This window comes from Thermobia domestica, chromosome 4 (assembly GCF_964235325.1).
Source record: "Thermobia domestica chromosome 4, izTheDome1.hap1.1, whole genome shotgun sequence".
Lineage (NCBI taxonomy): Eukaryota > Metazoa > Arthropoda > Insecta > Zygentoma > Lepismatidae > Thermobia > Thermobia domestica.
Genome location: NC_137457.1, coordinates 30,680,305 through 30,699,973, shown reverse-complemented (window position 1 = coordinate 30,699,973; position 19,669 = coordinate 30,680,305). Strand labels below are relative to the sequence as shown.

General features: G+C 35.7%; 1 protein-coding gene across 3 annotated transcripts in view; it reads left to right on the top strand.

Annotated features, from left to right (window-relative positions):
* The window catches only part of LOC145683810 (uncharacterized), a 106,023-nt gene that overhangs the window by 52,797 nt on the left and 33,557 nt on the right, over positions 1-19,669 (top strand). Inside the window, exon 1 of one of the 3 annotated variants that reach the window (XM_081755402.1) lies at positions 15,581-15,702. The exons of 1 other annotated variant lie outside the window; for it this stretch is intronic. Coding sequence is in view for 1 of the 2 variants with exons in the window: in XM_081755400.1 (XP_081611526.1) it covers positions 15,762-15,839 (78 nt within the window). In the remaining variant the exon portion in view is untranslated. One more of the 3 variants, XM_081755400.1, reaches the window with a different exon arrangement.

The window sequence follows — 19,669 nt, the reverse complement described above, 5'->3', positions numbered from 1 at the left end:
CCTAGGATTGCTACCCATAAATTATTTATTATTATATGTTTAATAATAATGTTATGACCTCATAAATCTATCGTGTTATGCTTAGCACCTAAATATACCATATCAAAATTCTTACTATTCTATTTCTTAGTGCTTTCCATGTTCTAGATTAGTGCTATTTAACCGGGGGTACGCAAAGATGTTTCTGGGGCAATGACGACGCCAGAGGGAGGGAAAGGGGGCGAGCGCCCCCCTGGTGGCTACTCCTGCCCCCCTGACTGCCATCCAGACTGCCCCCCCCCCAGACTCCTACAATCATAAAACATTCTACATATAGTATTTTATATCAGTATCATAACCAATCTCATTGTCAAATTGTAGTCTACTTTCCATGCATTTACTATGTGGCAGATTAGTCCTCAAGCTTTCTTCTTTGAGCGTCTGGGTATGCACGCATATTTCTGTTTTCTAATTTAGCGCCTTTTCCGGTAAATTTTAGTTACAGTTCTTTCTTATCAATTTTAATTACTGTGCCTAGCGAACAATAGTAGATTTGGTCGACTTGTTTTCTTCTCATTGGATCAACTTCGATTAGAAACAAAAGAAAGGTAAAACCAATTGTATAACTTGTATGTATTTATCCAGTTTTGAAGTTTTCGGTTTCATATTTTGTTTTATTTAAAGGTTTTATACTTCTATTTCCTGAAACATTATTCTCGGCGTTCAATATTCAGAGGATGGGCTTATAACAGCTTAATTTGCGACTACCAGGGCTTAATTTTTTGAAGGAAAAAAAGTTGTGTTTTCCCTTCCTGCAAATGATAATAATAATAAATGTATGGAATTAAATCGATTATTTATTTAGCTCCCAATAAAACGTATTGTCAGAGTGTTGATCTTTAGTTAGTAATTGGTATGCACTAGTGCTCCCTTACTTATTTTGTTTCAAAGTACTGACATGATGTCTACCATATTGACTAGAAATGTACGTGGAGCTGCTGAAAAATTCGTAGCCCAACCCAGGAGTGCGCGTGGAATTGTGAAGTTTTACTTCTTTTACACTTCCCCGAGAGTCAATATACTACCTTGTACAGTGCTCCAGTTTTGCAGAAGTTAAAAAAATCTGGAGACTTCCTCGCACCACTGTTCGTAACACTACCCTTATCAGATCTAAAGTTCAATCAGATCTAAGTTTGGGAAATAAATACAGGCAATAGTTAGACGGAGCTAAATCTGGGGAATAAGGATGATGTTCTAGACATTGAAATCCTAGATTATGCAATGCTAATTGTGTTCGCAGGGGTTCGATGGACAGGTGTAGACCCTATTCTCTTAAAGGAACACAATTTCTTTCTTTTCATTTTCCGCGGTGTTGAACTTTGAATTTTTCTTTCAGTTTTGTGAGTAATGTAGAGATTCTGAATTAAATATCTGACCGTTGCGGAGGTAGTCTATGAGTACGACTAGAGGTGCGCACGAGACGAGTCGAGACAGGATTTTCCTGATAAAATTCGAGTCGAGACATGGCTCTTCCAATAGAGAAATATACATTTTTGAGTCGAGACATCACTTTTACAGCACATTTTCGAGACGAGACAGCCATAAATCTTGTCTCGTGTGCATCCCTAAGTACGACTCCATACTTATCCCAGAAGAATGTTGCAAACAGTTTTTCAAACTACTTCTGTGTCTTGAACTTCTTGGGGCGAGGGAGAAATGAGTGCTACTACTCCATTGACTGTTGTTTCTTTTCAGGATCATAGTGGTACAACCATATTTCGTTCATGGTTACTATTCGTGAGCGAAATGATCAGCATTACATTCAAATTGGAAGAAGACTTCTCTTAATGCCGTCACTTTTTTATTCTCCTGACAGATTTTTTGGGAACCCATTGTGTTAAGAACTTGCGCATACCCAAGCCATTCTGAATTATACTACCGACGCGTTCCAAAGAATGCCCACAATCTCTGACACAAGTTTTACTGAGACGGTAAAAACTGGGGAAGGTGGTTGCAGCCAAACCTCAGACTATAATAAGTATATCGTGAGTTTACTATACACTTTAAAAAGTGTATAAATAATAGCTTAAATTCTTTTTGACAGTCAAAAACTGGGGTGGCGTAGGAACCCCAGCCCCAGGTTATATCTACCACTGGCTGAAATGCTGCAATTTTCAAGAATAATGTCACAAATTGCATCCATGATTTCGGGAACAGTCAGTGGATGTAAAGTAATCCTGGATGTAAAGCATAATTTGTTGAGAAACCGCCACGTTTGAACTAAGCCATCACTTCTTCACCACTGTATATAATGGAGGAGAGTCCCGTAGTGTTTCACTGATTTTCTCATTAATTTACTTTGGTGACTATCCTTGGTGGAACAAAAATGTTATAATAGTTGTGATCTGGATGTTCGTGAAATTCGCTGTTTGGGCACACATAATCACTTCAGAGGCCTGAGAAAGCAATAAAAATTTCATTATTAATATGAAAATTTGTTGAAAACATGTTTTTCAAAACCACAGTTTCATCTTTCTACCTAGTACCTACACCTCTTCTGGGTTGGAGATTTTCAGCAGCCTCTCGTAAATTTATATGTAGCATATAGTACTAGACGAATTTGTTACTTGTAGCAAACGCGAAAGTAATTCAATTTAGGTTTCAAAAGTTGCATTGAAAAATATTTCATGTGCAGACGTTACTTATTTGTTAGTTACAAATTTTACTTGAAATAAGTTTATCATATAGGCGTAATATAAAAACAACAACGAAATACACAATCTAAAGTAAGTCAAACATAATAAATGTCATTTTTGGTGTGGAAAATAGCCGCCCCCCGAAAATGTATCTGCCCCTCCTTTGCCCCCTAGGAACTTACAACTGGCGTCGTCACTATTCTGGGGGTACGTAATGCTGCCTCTGGGGGTCTGCTGGAAATGTCCGTTGACAGTTCACTGCAAATGAAATTGGATAACTTGTCAATTTGTGACTTTTGTATTTATGCTCGAAAAGAGTAAAATGAAATTAGTGACAGTGCTATTTGGCAATTTCTTCCATTCCATCAACATGTGAGAGCTCCTCCGTGGCTAAGCGGTTAGCGTACGCGCCTTTGGCGTGGGAGACCCGGGTTCGGTTCCCGGCGGGAGCTCATGTGGTTCGGATTCCACGTTAATCAGTAGGTTCACGTCTCATATAGCCTCGCTGCTGAAAAGGGACGTTAAACTCAAAATCAACTCAACTCCATAAACATGTGTGTGTGAACAGTGTTTCTCTGCATTAACATCAATAAAAACGAAACAGAAATTGCTTGAATCCAGAATCCGCTCTGATTCTCGCACTCTCGAAGATTCGACAAAGAATAGAGTAGTTGGCGTTCCGGAAACAAGCTCAGTTATCTCATTAACAGGTTAGGTCTAAAGTTACTTTTAGTTTTTGAATTTTTAACATTGTCTTTAGTGTACGAATTATCAGGGAGGATGAGGCGAAAATCCTCTTCAGTAGAACTGAATGTCCCCCATATATTTTTAAATTGCTCATGTTAATTTTTTCGGATGTGCACTTATCCCCCTATAAATAGTGTTTTGATTGGCCCACAGATTGTCATTTTGTTGGGTCTCTATTTGTCCCCCTTTTTAATCAACAAAACGTGTATTAAGTTTAATAAGTTCATTTCGATTTAATTTCTCTTAAACAGCTTCAGGAGTACACAATTGAATGGCGAATTGTGTCTAGGGGTAACCGAGAAAAAAGGTTGAATAGCACTGTTTTGGATCACTATGTTCTATACAGCATAATAATGCCTTATTTTAGATTTATTTAAAAATGTAGAATATCATCAATTCCACGTCGAATGGCTTTTAAAAGAAAACTGTTAATCTCACTAGAATTTGTCATGTTTTCAAATGATGAAAATAAATTTAAAATAAATAGGTATTAAATAGATAAGTAAATAGGTATTATGGAACTTTTGGGTACTACACGACTTAAGTTCCCGACAGTTACAGCTTCAAATCACTGAAGACATAAGCAATTTTAATAATAAAAATAATGTTTCTTGTAAGTGCAAGGTTTTAAGCGCTCAAGGAAACTTTGATTCTGCCTTGAGATTTGTTTCTAAAGAACAGTTCAATGAATTCATACGTTCATTTTCAGTTGCATTAATATTATAAAACAAGTAACATTATATGCAATTTTGTTCGACAAAGTATGATTTTATTTGACACCCTGCAACCCTAGTTATCAGCAACAGCTCAAATAGCCAGCAACGAAGTACCACCCCTCTTCTTTCTTGTATTAGTTAAGAATTTCAGAAGTTGTTCTCCTTCTTTTGGTTAATGATCGTCAGATTAAGAAGAAAGATAAGCACTTGAGGAAATGACACCTTTCTGGAAAGTTGGGGAAATAGACAGTTGAGGAAATAACCCTATTTCCGTTCTACCACTGACCCACTGTGCCCCGGGAAATAATAGAAATCAACATTTACGGATTTAATGTTTGTCGCTATAGGACAAAAGCGGTAATAGGTAGCGAGCAGCGTTTCTTTTTTGCAATCCACTAAATGTCCCGAGGATATATTTCATATTCTCTCAAACTTTTCTATCAAAACCGAAAGTGGAACAAATCTAATACTACTTCTGGTTTCTTTATTATTTGAGGAATTATCATTCCATTCAAACCAAACTCCTTCAGGAGGTGTACACGTGAACCTGCTACTATTATGATTATTATTATTATTATTATTATTATTATTATTATTATTATTATTATTATTATTATTATTATTATTATTATTATTATTATCATTATTATTATTATTATTATTATTATGTCCTACATAAAATAAAAATCATATCACAAAGCAGCACATAAATTAGCTATATAGAAATCTGCAACGATAAGGAATCGTACACTGCAAAATTCTGTTGTAAAGGTATTACATGGCATACATACGAGCATGCAACTGAACAATATAATGCAAACAGTATTAGTATAAATTCATAGCTTATTTACAGAAATAATCTACAGAAATAAAAAAGTCTAATTCTAGTAACAAATTTCCATATATATATCACTGCAATGCTGGCACAGATAAAGAATCCGAATGTCACTATCAAATGACTAGATCCATATTTACTATTACTTTGCATAAGTCATTTCATTTTATTTCGAAATTTGATGATTACGAATACAGTATTGTGGCATGAAAAGAATTATGGTATAACTGCAAACCGAAATGTTCCATACTGATTCTCATAACCATCTTTTTAATGTTCCTTCACATCGCAGGTAAGTTTCAAGAAGAATGCGGAAAAAATGTGATGTTTCTTTCAGTGGCGGTTCTAGAAGGCAAGAAACGGGGGGACAACCAGAAACCAGATTATGATATGTATATCATGAGTTTACTATAGAGGGAGGCGTGGTAGAGCGTTCACCTCCGGTGCTTGGGGTCCCCGGTTCGATCCCAGCTCGCGTCGTGTGGAATTTGTGGTGGACAAACACCGTGCTTGTGGGTTTTTTCGGGGTTCTCCCGTTTCCTCTCCCTTTCTTCATTCCACCATTTCACGCAATTCTCATTACCACCGTCTCCTTTAGCCTAACCAGCATAACGGTGGGACGTTAAACTTAAAGATTTCATTTCATTTCATTTTTTACTATAGATAATAGCTTAAAGTATTTGTGTCACTCAAAAAACTGGAAATCTAGCCTCCCTCCGGCCTGGGGCTATATCTGCTACTTGTTTCTTCAAAGCTTAACACAGGCGACTGCTATTACAATAAAGTTGCACATTTAATATAAAGCATTTCATTACAACTTAATAGCTAATGAAGACTTGAATGTAAACAGTTTTTAACACCTTTACAATTGTTTTTTTTTTTCCTCATTGCAGTATTTTTACAGCTCCAATTGAAGATATCTATGTTATGATCTCATTTGCCCTTTTTTTAAGTCATGTTAAGGGAATTGTCATTTAAAGACCCCGATGATATATATCATCAACGAGTCAAAGTTTTGTGTCAATTTTTATTAACATAATCAGTACGTTGTTAATCTATTTTGTGTAAACCAATTTCATTTTATCCGACCATCACAAAAGTCTTTCCTCAGGAATATTCGAACTAAAATTGCATGCATTCCCATTCGAGAAAAAAAAAAAAAAAAACAAACTACACTCTTATGTTTCGATGTAACCATCCGAAATTATACCTCTAATTATTTGCCATTTGTCAAGCATTCCACATCCCAGTAGCTAAGTACAGTCGTATGCAAAAAAATCAGTGACACCCACCTCTGTTTAAAAAGCGTCATACTCTTTGGTATAAGTTCAAATTAGTCAAACAAATTATGTTAAAAATCTTATTGGAAGGCAACATGCGAAATTGTCGTAACTATGAATGTCGAAGAACTACTTTTACGAATACGAAAGACTTTTTGATTTATACTGTACATGCAAATACTGTACATGATTTATACTGTACAATAACTCTTCAAAGCATCTAATGTTCAATCCCAGAGAATGTTACCTAGGAGTCCAGAAAAAGCGAGAAATAAAATTATCTCGTCTTGTTTCGTAAATTTTGTAGAAGTTTCGTCTCGTCTCAATTTTTGCATAATTCTTTCTCGTCTAATCTCGATTCTGGGAGAATTCTTTCTCGTCTTGTCTCGTAAATTTTGTAGAACTCTCGTCTCGTCTGAATTTTTGCATAAATCTTTCTCGCCTAATCTCGATTTGAAAAAAATTCTTTCCTGCGTTGTCTCGATTCTCGAAAAGGTTTCCTCGTCTTGTTCGGAAATATTTCTCGTCTCGCTTTGTATATTTAAGCATGACATTTATACTCAAATATTTCTTTTTATAACCTTATCTAGAAGTTATTAGAATCGTGGATCGCGAGCAGTCCACGAAGGTGTGATATAAAATTTAAATCCGATTTGTTAGTGTAGCTACCTCGTGGCTAAGCGGTTAGCGTAAGCGCCTTTGGCGTAGGAAAGCCAGGTTCAATTCCCGACAGGAAGTCATGTGATTCGGATTCCACGTTAAAACTGTAGGTCCACGTCTCATATAGCCTCGTTGCTGAAAGGGACAGTAAACTGAAAATTAAGTCAAATGAAAGATCCGATTTTTTATTGGAAAATATTGAGTAATAACTTGGTTATCTTTAAACGTTGAATTTGTGTTAAAAAAAAAACAGCAAAATGAATAGAAAGGGTATTGGCAAACAACAACAAACTTTGGCAAATGATTTCTCAGACAGAAATAAGGAAATAGAAACCAATCTGTGTGCATAAAGATGCCATTTTGGAGCTAAAGCTGAGCCCAAAATTTGTCGGAACTCGTATAATAAAAAGGGCCCATAACTTGAGACAAAAATGTTGAATAAAAGTGAAGTAAACTGCAAAAAAAATCATAGCCTACTGTTAAAACAGTTCAATTTGTCTACCACTCTTAGAGTCTTATTTCAACACCCAGGCCATTGCTTTTCTAGGATAACCTTTCAAAAGTACCTAGTAACTGACAATGAGCGAAGGTTTATTCAATAGATCAATATTTGACAAATATACCAAGTAACGAAGAAAGTATATTTCCTGTAACAGGTCACGAAAATAGTTTTCTGAGAGTATGAATTTTCAGTCATTTACAGAAGAAGTGTTGGTTGTTGAGTTGATTTTGAGTTTAACGTCTCTTTCAGCAGCTATATGAGATGGACCTACTGATTAACCTGGAATCCGAACCACATGAGCTCCCGCTGGGAATCAAACCTGGGTCTCCCACGAGAGGTGTTGGTATATGTTGCTCCGATTTGTACTAAGAACATACTACACATGACGAGCTGTGAATCAGTAGTAGAGCGTTCATCTTTGATATGTCGGATCCCAGAGTCGATCCTAGTTCCATGTTGGTTTTGTGGTAGACAGACACCATGTAAATGGACTTTCTCCGACTTACCGTTACTTTTCACTTTCTTCATTCTACCATTTCATTCATTTTCATCACTGTCTATTCTGAAACGGAAAACAAAGATTTTATTTTCATATTTTTTATAACTAGCTGTTATGCCCGTTCTTCATACGGGTCAGATAAAATATCTATATAAGCAAACTGAACAACGAAAGAAGAATTAAGAAACATTTCTAAAATTGGATCTATTTTGTGTGAGCAAGCACTAAAGTTATGCATAGATAATTTTGTGATCAGGTCTAGCATAACTAAAGAACTAAAGTCTGGCCATTTGACCAAGTTAATTTCTGCTCGCAAGTGCAGATAAATTATACGGTTGCAGAACAAAATATGAATAACATCAAACAAAACCTAACAAAATAACTATTAATTAAAGAAACAAATTATATATCCAGTTACGGTTATGCTTAAGCAAAAGAATATTCCCCTTGACTCATGGGGGCTGAATTTGAATGTAAACACTATCGTGAGTGTCACTATACATCTGAGTGACCCCGATAACTATGGATTCGACAAACATAATGGTCATTTTCTACTACTTTTACATGTCCCGTTAAACGCCTCCCTGAGACCCTCCCTGGTTTTAATTGTAAAAAGAATCGCCTCTAGGCCCCAGCCCATACCGCAAAAACTGAATGTGACGCTAATATCTGCCATTTTCTATTACTTTTACATATTCAGGTAAACACTGTCCGAGACCCCCTGGTTCCAATTTTGAAAAACAACAGCTCTGACCCCCAGCCGATTGGAGCTGTATTTGGAAGTCAACGCCTATAGGAATATCACCATTCATCTCACCGACCACAAAAACTATGCATTTGACACTAACATCGGTCATTTTACACTATTTTTACCTCTCGATGTCCCCTCTATTGTGGCCCCCGTTCCTTAGCTGATGGGGCTAAATTTGAAAGTAAACTCGATCTTGAGTTTCACCATCGACCTTAGCGACCCAGAAAACTGCGTATTTGACACTAATATCGGTCATTTCCGAATATTTTTACATGTCTCCGTAACCTTCCCGCAGATGACCCCCGGCCCGTATACAATGGTGGCTGAATTTGAAACCATCGCTAATGGAAGTGTCACCATTGGTCTCATCGACCGCAAAACCTATGATTTGACACTAATATCGGTCATTTTCGATTATTTTTAGATGTCTCGGTAACTCCCGCAAGTGAGCCCCGGACCATATCCGGCTGAATTTGAAAGTCATCGCTAATTGAAGTGTCACCATTGATCTCAGCGACCGCGAAAACTATAAATGCGACACTAATATCTCAGCGACCGCGGAAACTATGAATGTGTCACTAATATCTGTCGTTGTCTACTACTTTTACATATCCTGGTAAACCCCCCCTGGTTCTAATTTTGAAAAAACAACGCCTCTGTCCCCCAGTCGATGGGGGCTGTATTAGAAAGTCAACACCCGTGGGAGTATCACTATTCATCTCACTGACCGCGAAAAGTATGGATTAGACACTAATATCGGTCATTTTGGATTATTTTTACATATCTAGATGACCCCTCTATTATCGCCTTCTTTCCTTAGTAGATGGGCCTAAATTTGAAAGTAAACGCGATCTTGAGTTTCACCATTGAGCTTAGTGACCCCTAAAACTATGGATTTCACACTAATATCGGTCATTTTCCATTATTTTTACATGCCTCTGTACCTCCCTCGAAGGTGATCCCCTGCCCGCATACAATGGGACAGAATTTGAAAGTCATCGCTAATGGAAGTATCACCATTGATCTCAGAGACCGCGAAAATTATGGATTTGACACTAATGTCGGTCACGTTGTATTATTTTTACATTTCTCGGGGCTCCCTTTAGTATAACCCGCGTTTTCTAGCTGATGGGGGCTAAATTTGAAAGTAAACGCGATCTTGAGTTTTGCCATTTAGCTCAGAGAGCGCATTTCGCACTAAAGTCGGTCATTTTCGATTATTTTTACATGTCTCGGTAACCCATCTCCCGCAGGTGACCCCCGGATCGTATACGGCTGAATTTGAAAGTCATCGCTAATGGAAGTATGACAATTGATCTCAGCGACCGCGAAAACTATGGATTTGACACTAATATCGGTCATTTTCGATTATTTTTACATGTCTCAGTAACTTCCCCGCAGGTGTCCCCCGGCCCGTGTACAATGTTGGCTGAAGTTGAAAGTTATTACTAATGGAAGTGTCACCATTGATCTCAGCGACCGCGAAAACTATGGATTTAACACTAATATCGGTCATTTTGGAGCATTTTACATGTCTCGATAACCATTTTCCCCGGTGACCCACGGCGCGCAGCCGAATGGGGTGAATTTGGAAGTTAATTCAATCAGAGTTTCACCATTGGTCTCAGCGACCGCGAAAACTATGGAATTGACACAAATATCGGTCATTTTCTACTACTTTTACATATCCCAGTAAACGCCCCCTGAGACTCCCCGTGGATCGAATTTTGAAAACGACACTTCGTCTTGGTCTGGAACTTGACTAAGGTACCCTTGACTAAAATTTGGTAACTCGTCTGGTGCCCAGGCGGCACAAAGACACATAGAAACAAACTCTTTATTTTATTTATATTAGATTCTGGACAAATTGAGCTATTTTAACCCTAGGAACATCAAGCGAGGGCCTCTGATTACCACAGCCATTAGTTTTTAAAGTAAGCCAAAATATCTTGGTGTTCCTAGGGTTAATACCATCAGTTTTTGTTTGTAAAAAATATTACTTACTACCTAGTGTAAGTTCAGTAGTGTCTAAAAGCATTATTATACCAGTAGATATGGGGCAACGGCAGTAGTAGAGAAGACACGTAGTACAGGAAGAATTCATGAAGTCTTCTAATAACGAAAGGTAGTTAATCAGGAGGTTCCACTGGTACATTAATGAAATCTATGACTTATAATAATCATAGATTATTATAATGTCTAATACCTGATGTTAATCCGAAATTTTCGTCTCGAAATGGCAATTTTTGTAACGTTTTGACAAACTTTTGGCGGTATAGGCCCTGAAACGACTTATTTGTGAATCCATGTTGGCCTATAAATTGTATCGAGCATTTTATTTTGTGTATGTGTGTGTGTTGTAACATACCACTCTGTTAGTTACATTAAAAAAATTGTGACATCTTTTCATTATTTCAATTGATTCTATATGGAGTGTTTGGTTAAGTAGTTTTGATTGTAGCGCCCCTGGTGGCGACTTTCTGCGATTTTAGCCGTCACTTCAGCTATGCTGTTTAGGTGCATAGAGTAAGAGGTATCAGCTGCTCTTGCCGCTGAAACTTTGGAAACCGTGGCGCCACCCCTCAAGGAAGTTGGGTACTACGAATTACTAAAAGCAAGATTTAATCAAATCATTCACGGCGCCTGAGTCTAATAGAATTAGCCAATGATACACTTAGCTACAGCCAGTAGCAGACGATGCAGTTAGTAACAACTCTAGCCGGTAGTGTCGCAGAATTATTTTCGTTGCATTGTGGGAAAAAATTAATTTCCATTTCCATTAGTTATATAGGAAGTGGCTCTATAGGTGTGTGCTGGTACTCGACGAATCATTGTAGTAGTAAGGTGTTTAGTGATGTGAGGTGGAAAATTTTCCGCTATATTTTTCCGGAAAATTTTCCGTTCTAAAAAAATATCAGTAATCAAGTAACAATTCTTCAGCAATCATAATTGGTTGAATTCATGAATAGAAATGTTAAGAAGTGAAAGATCGTTTAAAGAATCTGAAAATTTTCATGGCTCAGACAATTTTCAGTACTATAAGGAACAAGTGAAACAATTTTTCCTGAATCCAAATATTTTCTGTCTTATATGGAAAAATTGAAGAACTTTCGATGATTCGGAAAATTTTCATCATTTTGAAGCAAAAAGTAAAACAACTTTTTGTGAATCGGTAAGTTTTATTGCTCTGTAGAAACAAGTGAAAGGATTTTTCATAGATCGGAAAATTTTCATCACGATGTAGAAACAAGTGGAAAAAACATTTCGTAAGCCGGACAATTTTGGATATTATGTATACTGATGTTAGGTGGAAAATTTTCCATTATATTTAACTGTACATCAGTGATGAAAATTTTGAAACCGAAAATTTTCCGATTCATAAAAACATACTCCACTTATTCCTACATCCGTGATGTGAGGTGGAAAATTGTCTTCTATATTTTTCCGGAAAATTTTCCGTTCTTAACAAATATCAGTGATCAAGCGACAATTCCTCAGTATTGATAAAATTGATTTAATTCATGTATAGAAATGTTAAGAAGTGAAAGATCGTTTAAAGAATCTGAAAATTTTCATGGCTCAGACAATTTTCAGTACTATGTAGGAACAAGTGAAACAATTTTTCATGACTCGAAAAATTGTTTTTCCTGTACAGTCATGAAAATTTTCCGGAAAATTTTGAAACGGAAACTTTTCAGATTCATAAAAACATACTCCACATATTCCTACATCGTTGTTTATACGTAAAATTTATTGGTAATAAATATTGTCTTAAAGTTTCATGAAGTGAAAATCTAACGATTCTTCATTTCAAGAATGTTTCAAAAACTTCAATGCGTTCTTCTCTCAGAATCCACGTTTGATCTTACAATATTGGATTTCGTCAGTTTAATACGCATAAGTCGGTTTTCTCATAATTTTACTACTTTTATAGATTTACATACGGCAACATTTATAAATACGTAGATATAATATAAAGTGCCTACTGTAAATTTTTGACTACCCAAAATTCGAGTTTAAATAACTCATGAGAGTAAATACTGACCACTTTCTGGAAATAAACATTTATTTATTCATATATTCATTCAGAAGAGAAAGTGAAATATAAATAATAAGGAAGCTGATTTGTGTAGTTATTCTTCCAATAAAATAATAAAAGAAACATAAAAAGCTGCACTATTAGCGATGCGTTCTAAAACCAACAGGTAATTTCATTTTAATTTACAAAGTAAAAAACATATTTCTTATATATATATATATATATATATATATATATATATATATATATATATATATATATATATATATATATATATATATATATATATACTTGTTCTATCGAATCGCCATTATTTCTAATACATTTTTATACATAATAATGGCAGTTTTACAATATAAATATCTGCTCTAAGATGTTGATTATACAAAATTCCAATATTGAAATTATGATTTACGAGTGTTAAACACAATAAAATCATTTTTTTCTTATTTTCTGTTACAAAAATAATCTTTATAAGGAACTTTTATGTAGTTATTTCATTACTACATGTGAAGAAATAGTGGAATTTTCTGTTTCTGCAGTTGATAATTTCACAAAGGTTTCTTTTCAATTTCTTGTTACATTTTAAATATTGGAATGGGATATTTGTTCTCCAGGAACTCGATGTATATTCCCTGCACTTTACACACACACACTCACACACACATACACACACACAGAGAGAGAGAGAGAGAGAGAGAGAAACACTGTATATTTTTACTTCTTAACGTGAAATATTACAAAATTTTCTGGTTTCCGAAAGCTAAATGGAAAAATTTTAATTTATTGCTGTCTAACTTCCCTCTGCAGGAATTGAATTTTATAGCTGAACGTGCAGTTAAATATAGTGGAAAATTTTCCACCAAACATCACTATAACTAATATCCAAAATTGATCGGATTATGAAAAGTTTTTTCACTTGTTTCTATATCGTGATGAAAATTTTCCGATTCATGAAAATTCCTTTCACTTGCTTCTACAGAGCAATAAAACTTTCCGATTCACAAAAAGTTGATTTACTTTTTGTTTCAAAGTTATGAAAATTTTCCCACTCATAAAAAGTTCTTCAATTTTTCCATACAAGACAGAAAATACTTCGATTCATGAAAAATTGTTTCACTTGTTCCTACATAGTACTCAAAATTGTCTGAGCCAGGAAAATTTTCAGACTCTTTAAACGATCTTTCACTTTTTAACATTTCTATACATGATTTCAATCATTTTTTTGAATACTGAAGAACTGTTACTTGATCACTGATATTTGTTAAGAACGGAAAATTTTCCGGAAAAATATAAAAGAAAATTTTCCACTTCACATCACGGCTAAACAATGATGTAGGAATAAGTGGAATATGTTTTTATGAATCGGAAAATTTTCCGTTTCAAAATTTTCCGGAAAATTTTTATCACTGTACAGGAAAGACAATTTTTTGATTCATGAAAAATTCTTTCACTTGTTCCTACATAGTACTGAAAATTGTCTGAGCCATGAAAATTTTCAGATTCTTTAAATGATCTTTCACTTTTGAACAATATCTATACATGAATTAAATCAATTTTATGAATACTGAGGGATTGTTACTTGATCACTGATATTTGTTAAGAACGGAAAATTTTCCGGAAAAATATAGAAGAAAATTTTCCACCTCACATCACGGCTAAATAACGATGTAGGAATAAGTGGAGTATGTTTTTATGAATCGGAAAATTTTCCGGAAAATTTTCATCACTGAACGTAGGTAATAATTATTATGTTAAATTATTAAATTGTTCTGTTTTGTGAGAATAACAAATGAGTCTAAATTGAAATTATAAGGTGTGGATGCGTTATATAATCATTATATTGGTGAGTTGTTTAATTTTCTTTCATTACTTTAACAAGTCTATACATGTTTTAATGGAGTCATGAACACCAGGCCGTAGGCGTCGGAGGACCACCGATGGTCAACTAGAGATATCTCGCCAAACATTGGCGGCCCCGCCGCGACGATCCGCGGTTGCTCCACTTCCGTTTGAAAATTATACCACCAGCGGCAAAGACGCGACGAAACGCCAATGAACAACAAAATTAGTCCCCCAAAATATGTTAAATCGCCTATAGCGTAATTCGTTTCATTAAGGAAAGTCTATAAAACACTTTTAAAAAAGTAAGAAATACGTGCCCCAGGGTAGGCACGAACCACCAACCTTTGGATTACTAGACGGGTGCCCTTCCGGCTTTAGCCACGGAGGCAATGGAGAAAAATGTCGCTTGTAAAGGCATAAATCGTTGAGGTATTTCTAATTCAGAGTGCTCCTGTACCCGTGTATATTCGACTATAAAAGTTTGAGATTAGATACAATCCGTTCGCCATGTAATTTTATAACAAAATGAGGTTGAAATATACGAGCCAAACTTTCCGTTTTGCGAAGGAGGAGAAACGCCATACTTTTAGGAATTATTCATTGACTATCTAGGATGTTAAAAAGTAGGTAACAAAGCGACTTTGAATTAGTTAATGAGTGATTCGAGAATAAACAAAGCGTACCTGAATTCGCCTCTCCTCTTGTTTTCACCAGTTTGTTTGTTTTGACGACTAGCGCGTTTCAAATGTTTGGTGTGACGCGAGTAGTATCAGGTCAAGCGTCATTGCATAGCAATTTTTGTGGACAGAAAGCAAAGTTTGCGGCAGCAAAGTTTAGTTTGAGTTTGCGGTAATTTGCATGTGAATTGTAATGCTTAGAATTAGCTAAGAATACAAGAAGAACAGAAAGAATATTGTTTTGTACTAAATACTTGTTAAATTAGTTGTTTTGTGGTCGTTTTTTGGATAGTCCGTTTTGATCTCGGGGAGCTGCCATTTTTGCTGAATAGTGTCGGCGAATGGAACTTGTAGATGGATCTGTGCACATTGATGTAGGTGGTAACACCAGTTAATCATGAGGGACACAATGGCCGGTTAGCTCGTCATTGAACAGGCACCTCTAACTGAAGTTGTAAAACGTCCGATTTTTATGTGTATGTGTATAGTGGTGCTATAAGTGTCTTGTATGGTAGTTAATTAGTGATAATTTGGTATGCATAGAGTGTTCAATATTATATTAGAAATCATCACTTACTTTGTGTGCCGATGGCCGTCACTGCAGATTTGTAAGGTGGGATTCTCAAATTGTTTTGTTAGTGATTTTTTTTTTTATAAAGGAAAAAGTACATTATTCTTCACACGTTACGAATTATTATTTAAGGTGAATAAAATGCAAACACACATTCACATTCTGAATTTTAGAAGCTCGTAACGCTAAGCACTTGTATGCTCCTGAGTAGGTCATTCTAGGCATTAACTTTTAGAATGGTTTATATTTTTTCTTGGTTAAAATTACCGACCGATACTTTCCGTATGCGAAGAATTACCGTGAACAAAACACACCATCTCATTGGCCATCTGGCCTCCTTTCTTTTTTAAAAAAAAAAAAAAAGTATCCCCTCGGAACGCGGTTTCAGAACTTTCTGTTGGGAATATCTGTTTTTATATCGTATAGGAAGAATAATAATGTGCCCTTGTACTTAATGCTTGACTATGTGTTGGGGGAATTTGAAAACACATATCGCATGCCCCGTGTACGTGGATACTTCTTACTGTTGTACTACCTACAAAAATGATTCTATTTGATGTACAAGTAGTAATACAACATATAATAAACGCAGATCAGGCTGTATTCGCACTCCATATTGGAGTGTGACCACAACATGATCTGGGTTTATTGTGTGTTCTATTTCCACTTGTACATGATATAGAATCATTTCTGTACACGATATAGGTCATACGACAGTAAGAAGTATCCACGTGCACGGGAGATGAGAAGTTGCTGTTGTAAACTATTACCCAAAGTTATATCATGGTTCTCCCATATTCACTTTCAAATGATAGGCTACAGTTGACATCTAAATTCATACAATTATACGCACTCAAGATTTTTCACTTCATGATGTAGCGCCAGGGGTTATTCTTGACCCCCGTAGCTCACTTTAGGAACAATTCGTCAGGAAAAAAATAATATATAACAATAACCGCATGCACATGACTGGCGATAGTTCGTGTTGGTCCCTTCGCAATTCTCCGCGACGAATCGAAGAAGCGCGGACCAAAATGAAGTCCTCGCTGCTACACGGTGGTAACTTCGATACTCCGACTCTAGATATCTCTTTCAAATTTTCGAAACCCTGCCGCCAGTGGTACACTAGCGGCAGTCCTTCGACGCGTCGCTATAGCGACGATCGACATTTACCGGCAAGTGGGCCACTACGTGTTGGTGACGTTTACGGCATGGGGAACTATGTATTTGAATGTCATATAAAACTGCATTTGAGATTGTCATTCTAGTAACTTCTTACCAATTTGTATAGGAAAGAACGTGATAGGTGTTATTCTAATTATTTCAAATCATTGTATATTTCATGCTTAAGCTGATTCTTATTGATACAAAATTAAATTCACGTAGGGTTCTGATTCAAATGAGGACATTTGGTACCTGCGAGCTTAAAGTATTCGTTTGTAAATTTTTGTAAATGCAGATTGATTGTTAATCAAATAACTTATTAATGAACTAAAGTTGAGTAGTCACCTGTTTTCAGTGCTATTTATAAAAGCCTTATTCCTATAGTGCTGCCAAAATGTCTTGAGCCGTGGCAAAAATGCAAACTAAAGCTCACGCCCTCGACACATCTACGCGTTGAGCCAATAAGAGTTCAGTTGTTGCTAAGCGAGAGATCTTTAGCGAAAGAGAGTGGAATTCATTCAGCCGATAGCAGCGCTTGGAACGGAAGGCTAGGTGTCAAGTCAATGCGATATGTCTTTACCATTTCCAGGAATTCTGTGTAGTCTTTATATTTGGTATATGAATAAATTGGATCCATTAGAAATATTATTACCAACATACGCATTATTTAACTTTTACAAGGTTATTCTTAATGTGGTGGATCTCCACTAGTGGGAGGTCTGTTTCGAATAAAGATCTCCTTTCTATAAAGGAACGTTACTGTGTGTGTGTGTGTGTGTGTGTGTGTGTGTGTGTGTGTGTGTGTGTGTGTGTGTGTGTGTGTGTGTGTGTGTGTGTGTGTGTGTGTTGTAGCATATTCTAAGATTAATATTCTTTTGGGGAAAAAAATCATTTAATACTAGCGCCACTTCGAATGTGTGGTAAGAGGAGGAACTAGTATTGTCTGAAGGTAGTTAACTGAAGCCCTTATGGCCATTGGAAAATTGAATACAGACGGAGAGCACATGCTCTTGTTAGGAGTCGAAATGGTGCAATCTTCAGAGCAAGCAAGGACTTTGTCTTCAAAATTTTAAGATGGTGAATTGTATAATGCATGACATATTTGGATAAGTATTTTTTTTTCTGAAAAATGCCTAGTGACATCAATTGAAGTTGAATGGGCGTGCTATTTGGAAAGTTATCGAAGCACTATTTCGTGTAAATTAATAAGTGCATTGTGGAATTTCTTTTCCTATTTTGACTGTCTATGTGATAAGCCTAATAACTGTGAAGATTTTACTAAAATATCAAAGGTGTAATCAGTATGAACATTTAATATTAAGGAATTATGTGGAAAAAAGGAAATGGCAACGTGTGATCTAAAGGAACATTTAAAACTAATTACCATTATTCATCAAACGATTATGTTATCATGTTTGTGTAAGTGTTACAACTATTTTGTGTATTCAAGCAAAATTTTGAACAATAATTACTAAAACTTCCAATGTACTGGTGGAATTAGTGAAGTTTTTTGCAATTACATTAAAATTTTGATATCTGAATTGTCACCACAGTTTCCGTAATAGTCTAGTGCTCACCAAAATTCCTTTATAAAGACTTCTTTTTAATTATTTTGTGTGGGTCTTATAACCCTGCACCACGGTGTCTTTATTGATAAAAGGCGTTGGCACAGTGTGAAATCATTTTCCAAAGTTTGTAAGTAATGTTCGCTGGGTAGATATATAATAAGACTATCCATGGATTAGATATTATAACAAAACTAGCAGCGTTCACCCCGCTTCGCTGGGGTCACCCCGGAACGCAATAAACTTTGTTACTTAGATAATTTTTACTTTTTCGCTTTCAAGTGATATGATAAAAACCATAGAAGATTGGAGTAAATGTTAACATTATATCGCCTGTCATTTATGTTAACCCGCCGAGTGACACGGTCATGTGGGTTGCATATAAATACGGTTAGATTTAGCTATGATGAGCTAACAAAGGATTTGTACGTTATGGACACTTGAATGGTCAATTATCTCAAGACACTGGTAATTGAAAATTAAAGTGATATGATAAAAACCATCTAGGGTCCAAATCTTAATAACCCCCCAAAAATGAAAGAAATTGGTTCAGCCGTATTAGCGTGATGAGCTAACAAAGGATTTGTACGTTCTCTTTTATATATATAGATAAATACTGACCAAAGCTTGAACTATACTAAATGTATTGTAAACTATTTTGTATTTTAAACTATAATGCATTATAGTTTCGGATATCTACTATATTCTTCTACCGGATATCTACCATATAGTGTCTGATGAAGAATATGGTAGATATTCAAAACTGTAAGATATTCTAGTTTAAAATACAGTCGTTGCAGCGTAATTTACCCGCGTGGATAGGACCTCGGTTCAGTTAAATTAGACTCCATGAATACATGTCACAAACTTTTATTATCTCTTCTTTCTCTCTCTCTCTAAGCTGCATATTCAACGATAACTATATATGTTATTAAATTTCTGATATAAAAACTAAATAACATCCAAGCAACAACAATATAGAAAACTTCAACATATCAACTAACTATTCAGGAGCAAATTTTGAGTCGTGTAACAGAACGAGAATTCTCTAATTTGCAGTAATTGATTATTTTTGGTTGTATGCCGAAATAACTACATATAATAGACCTAACACACATGGAAAACGAAAATATATTTCCATTA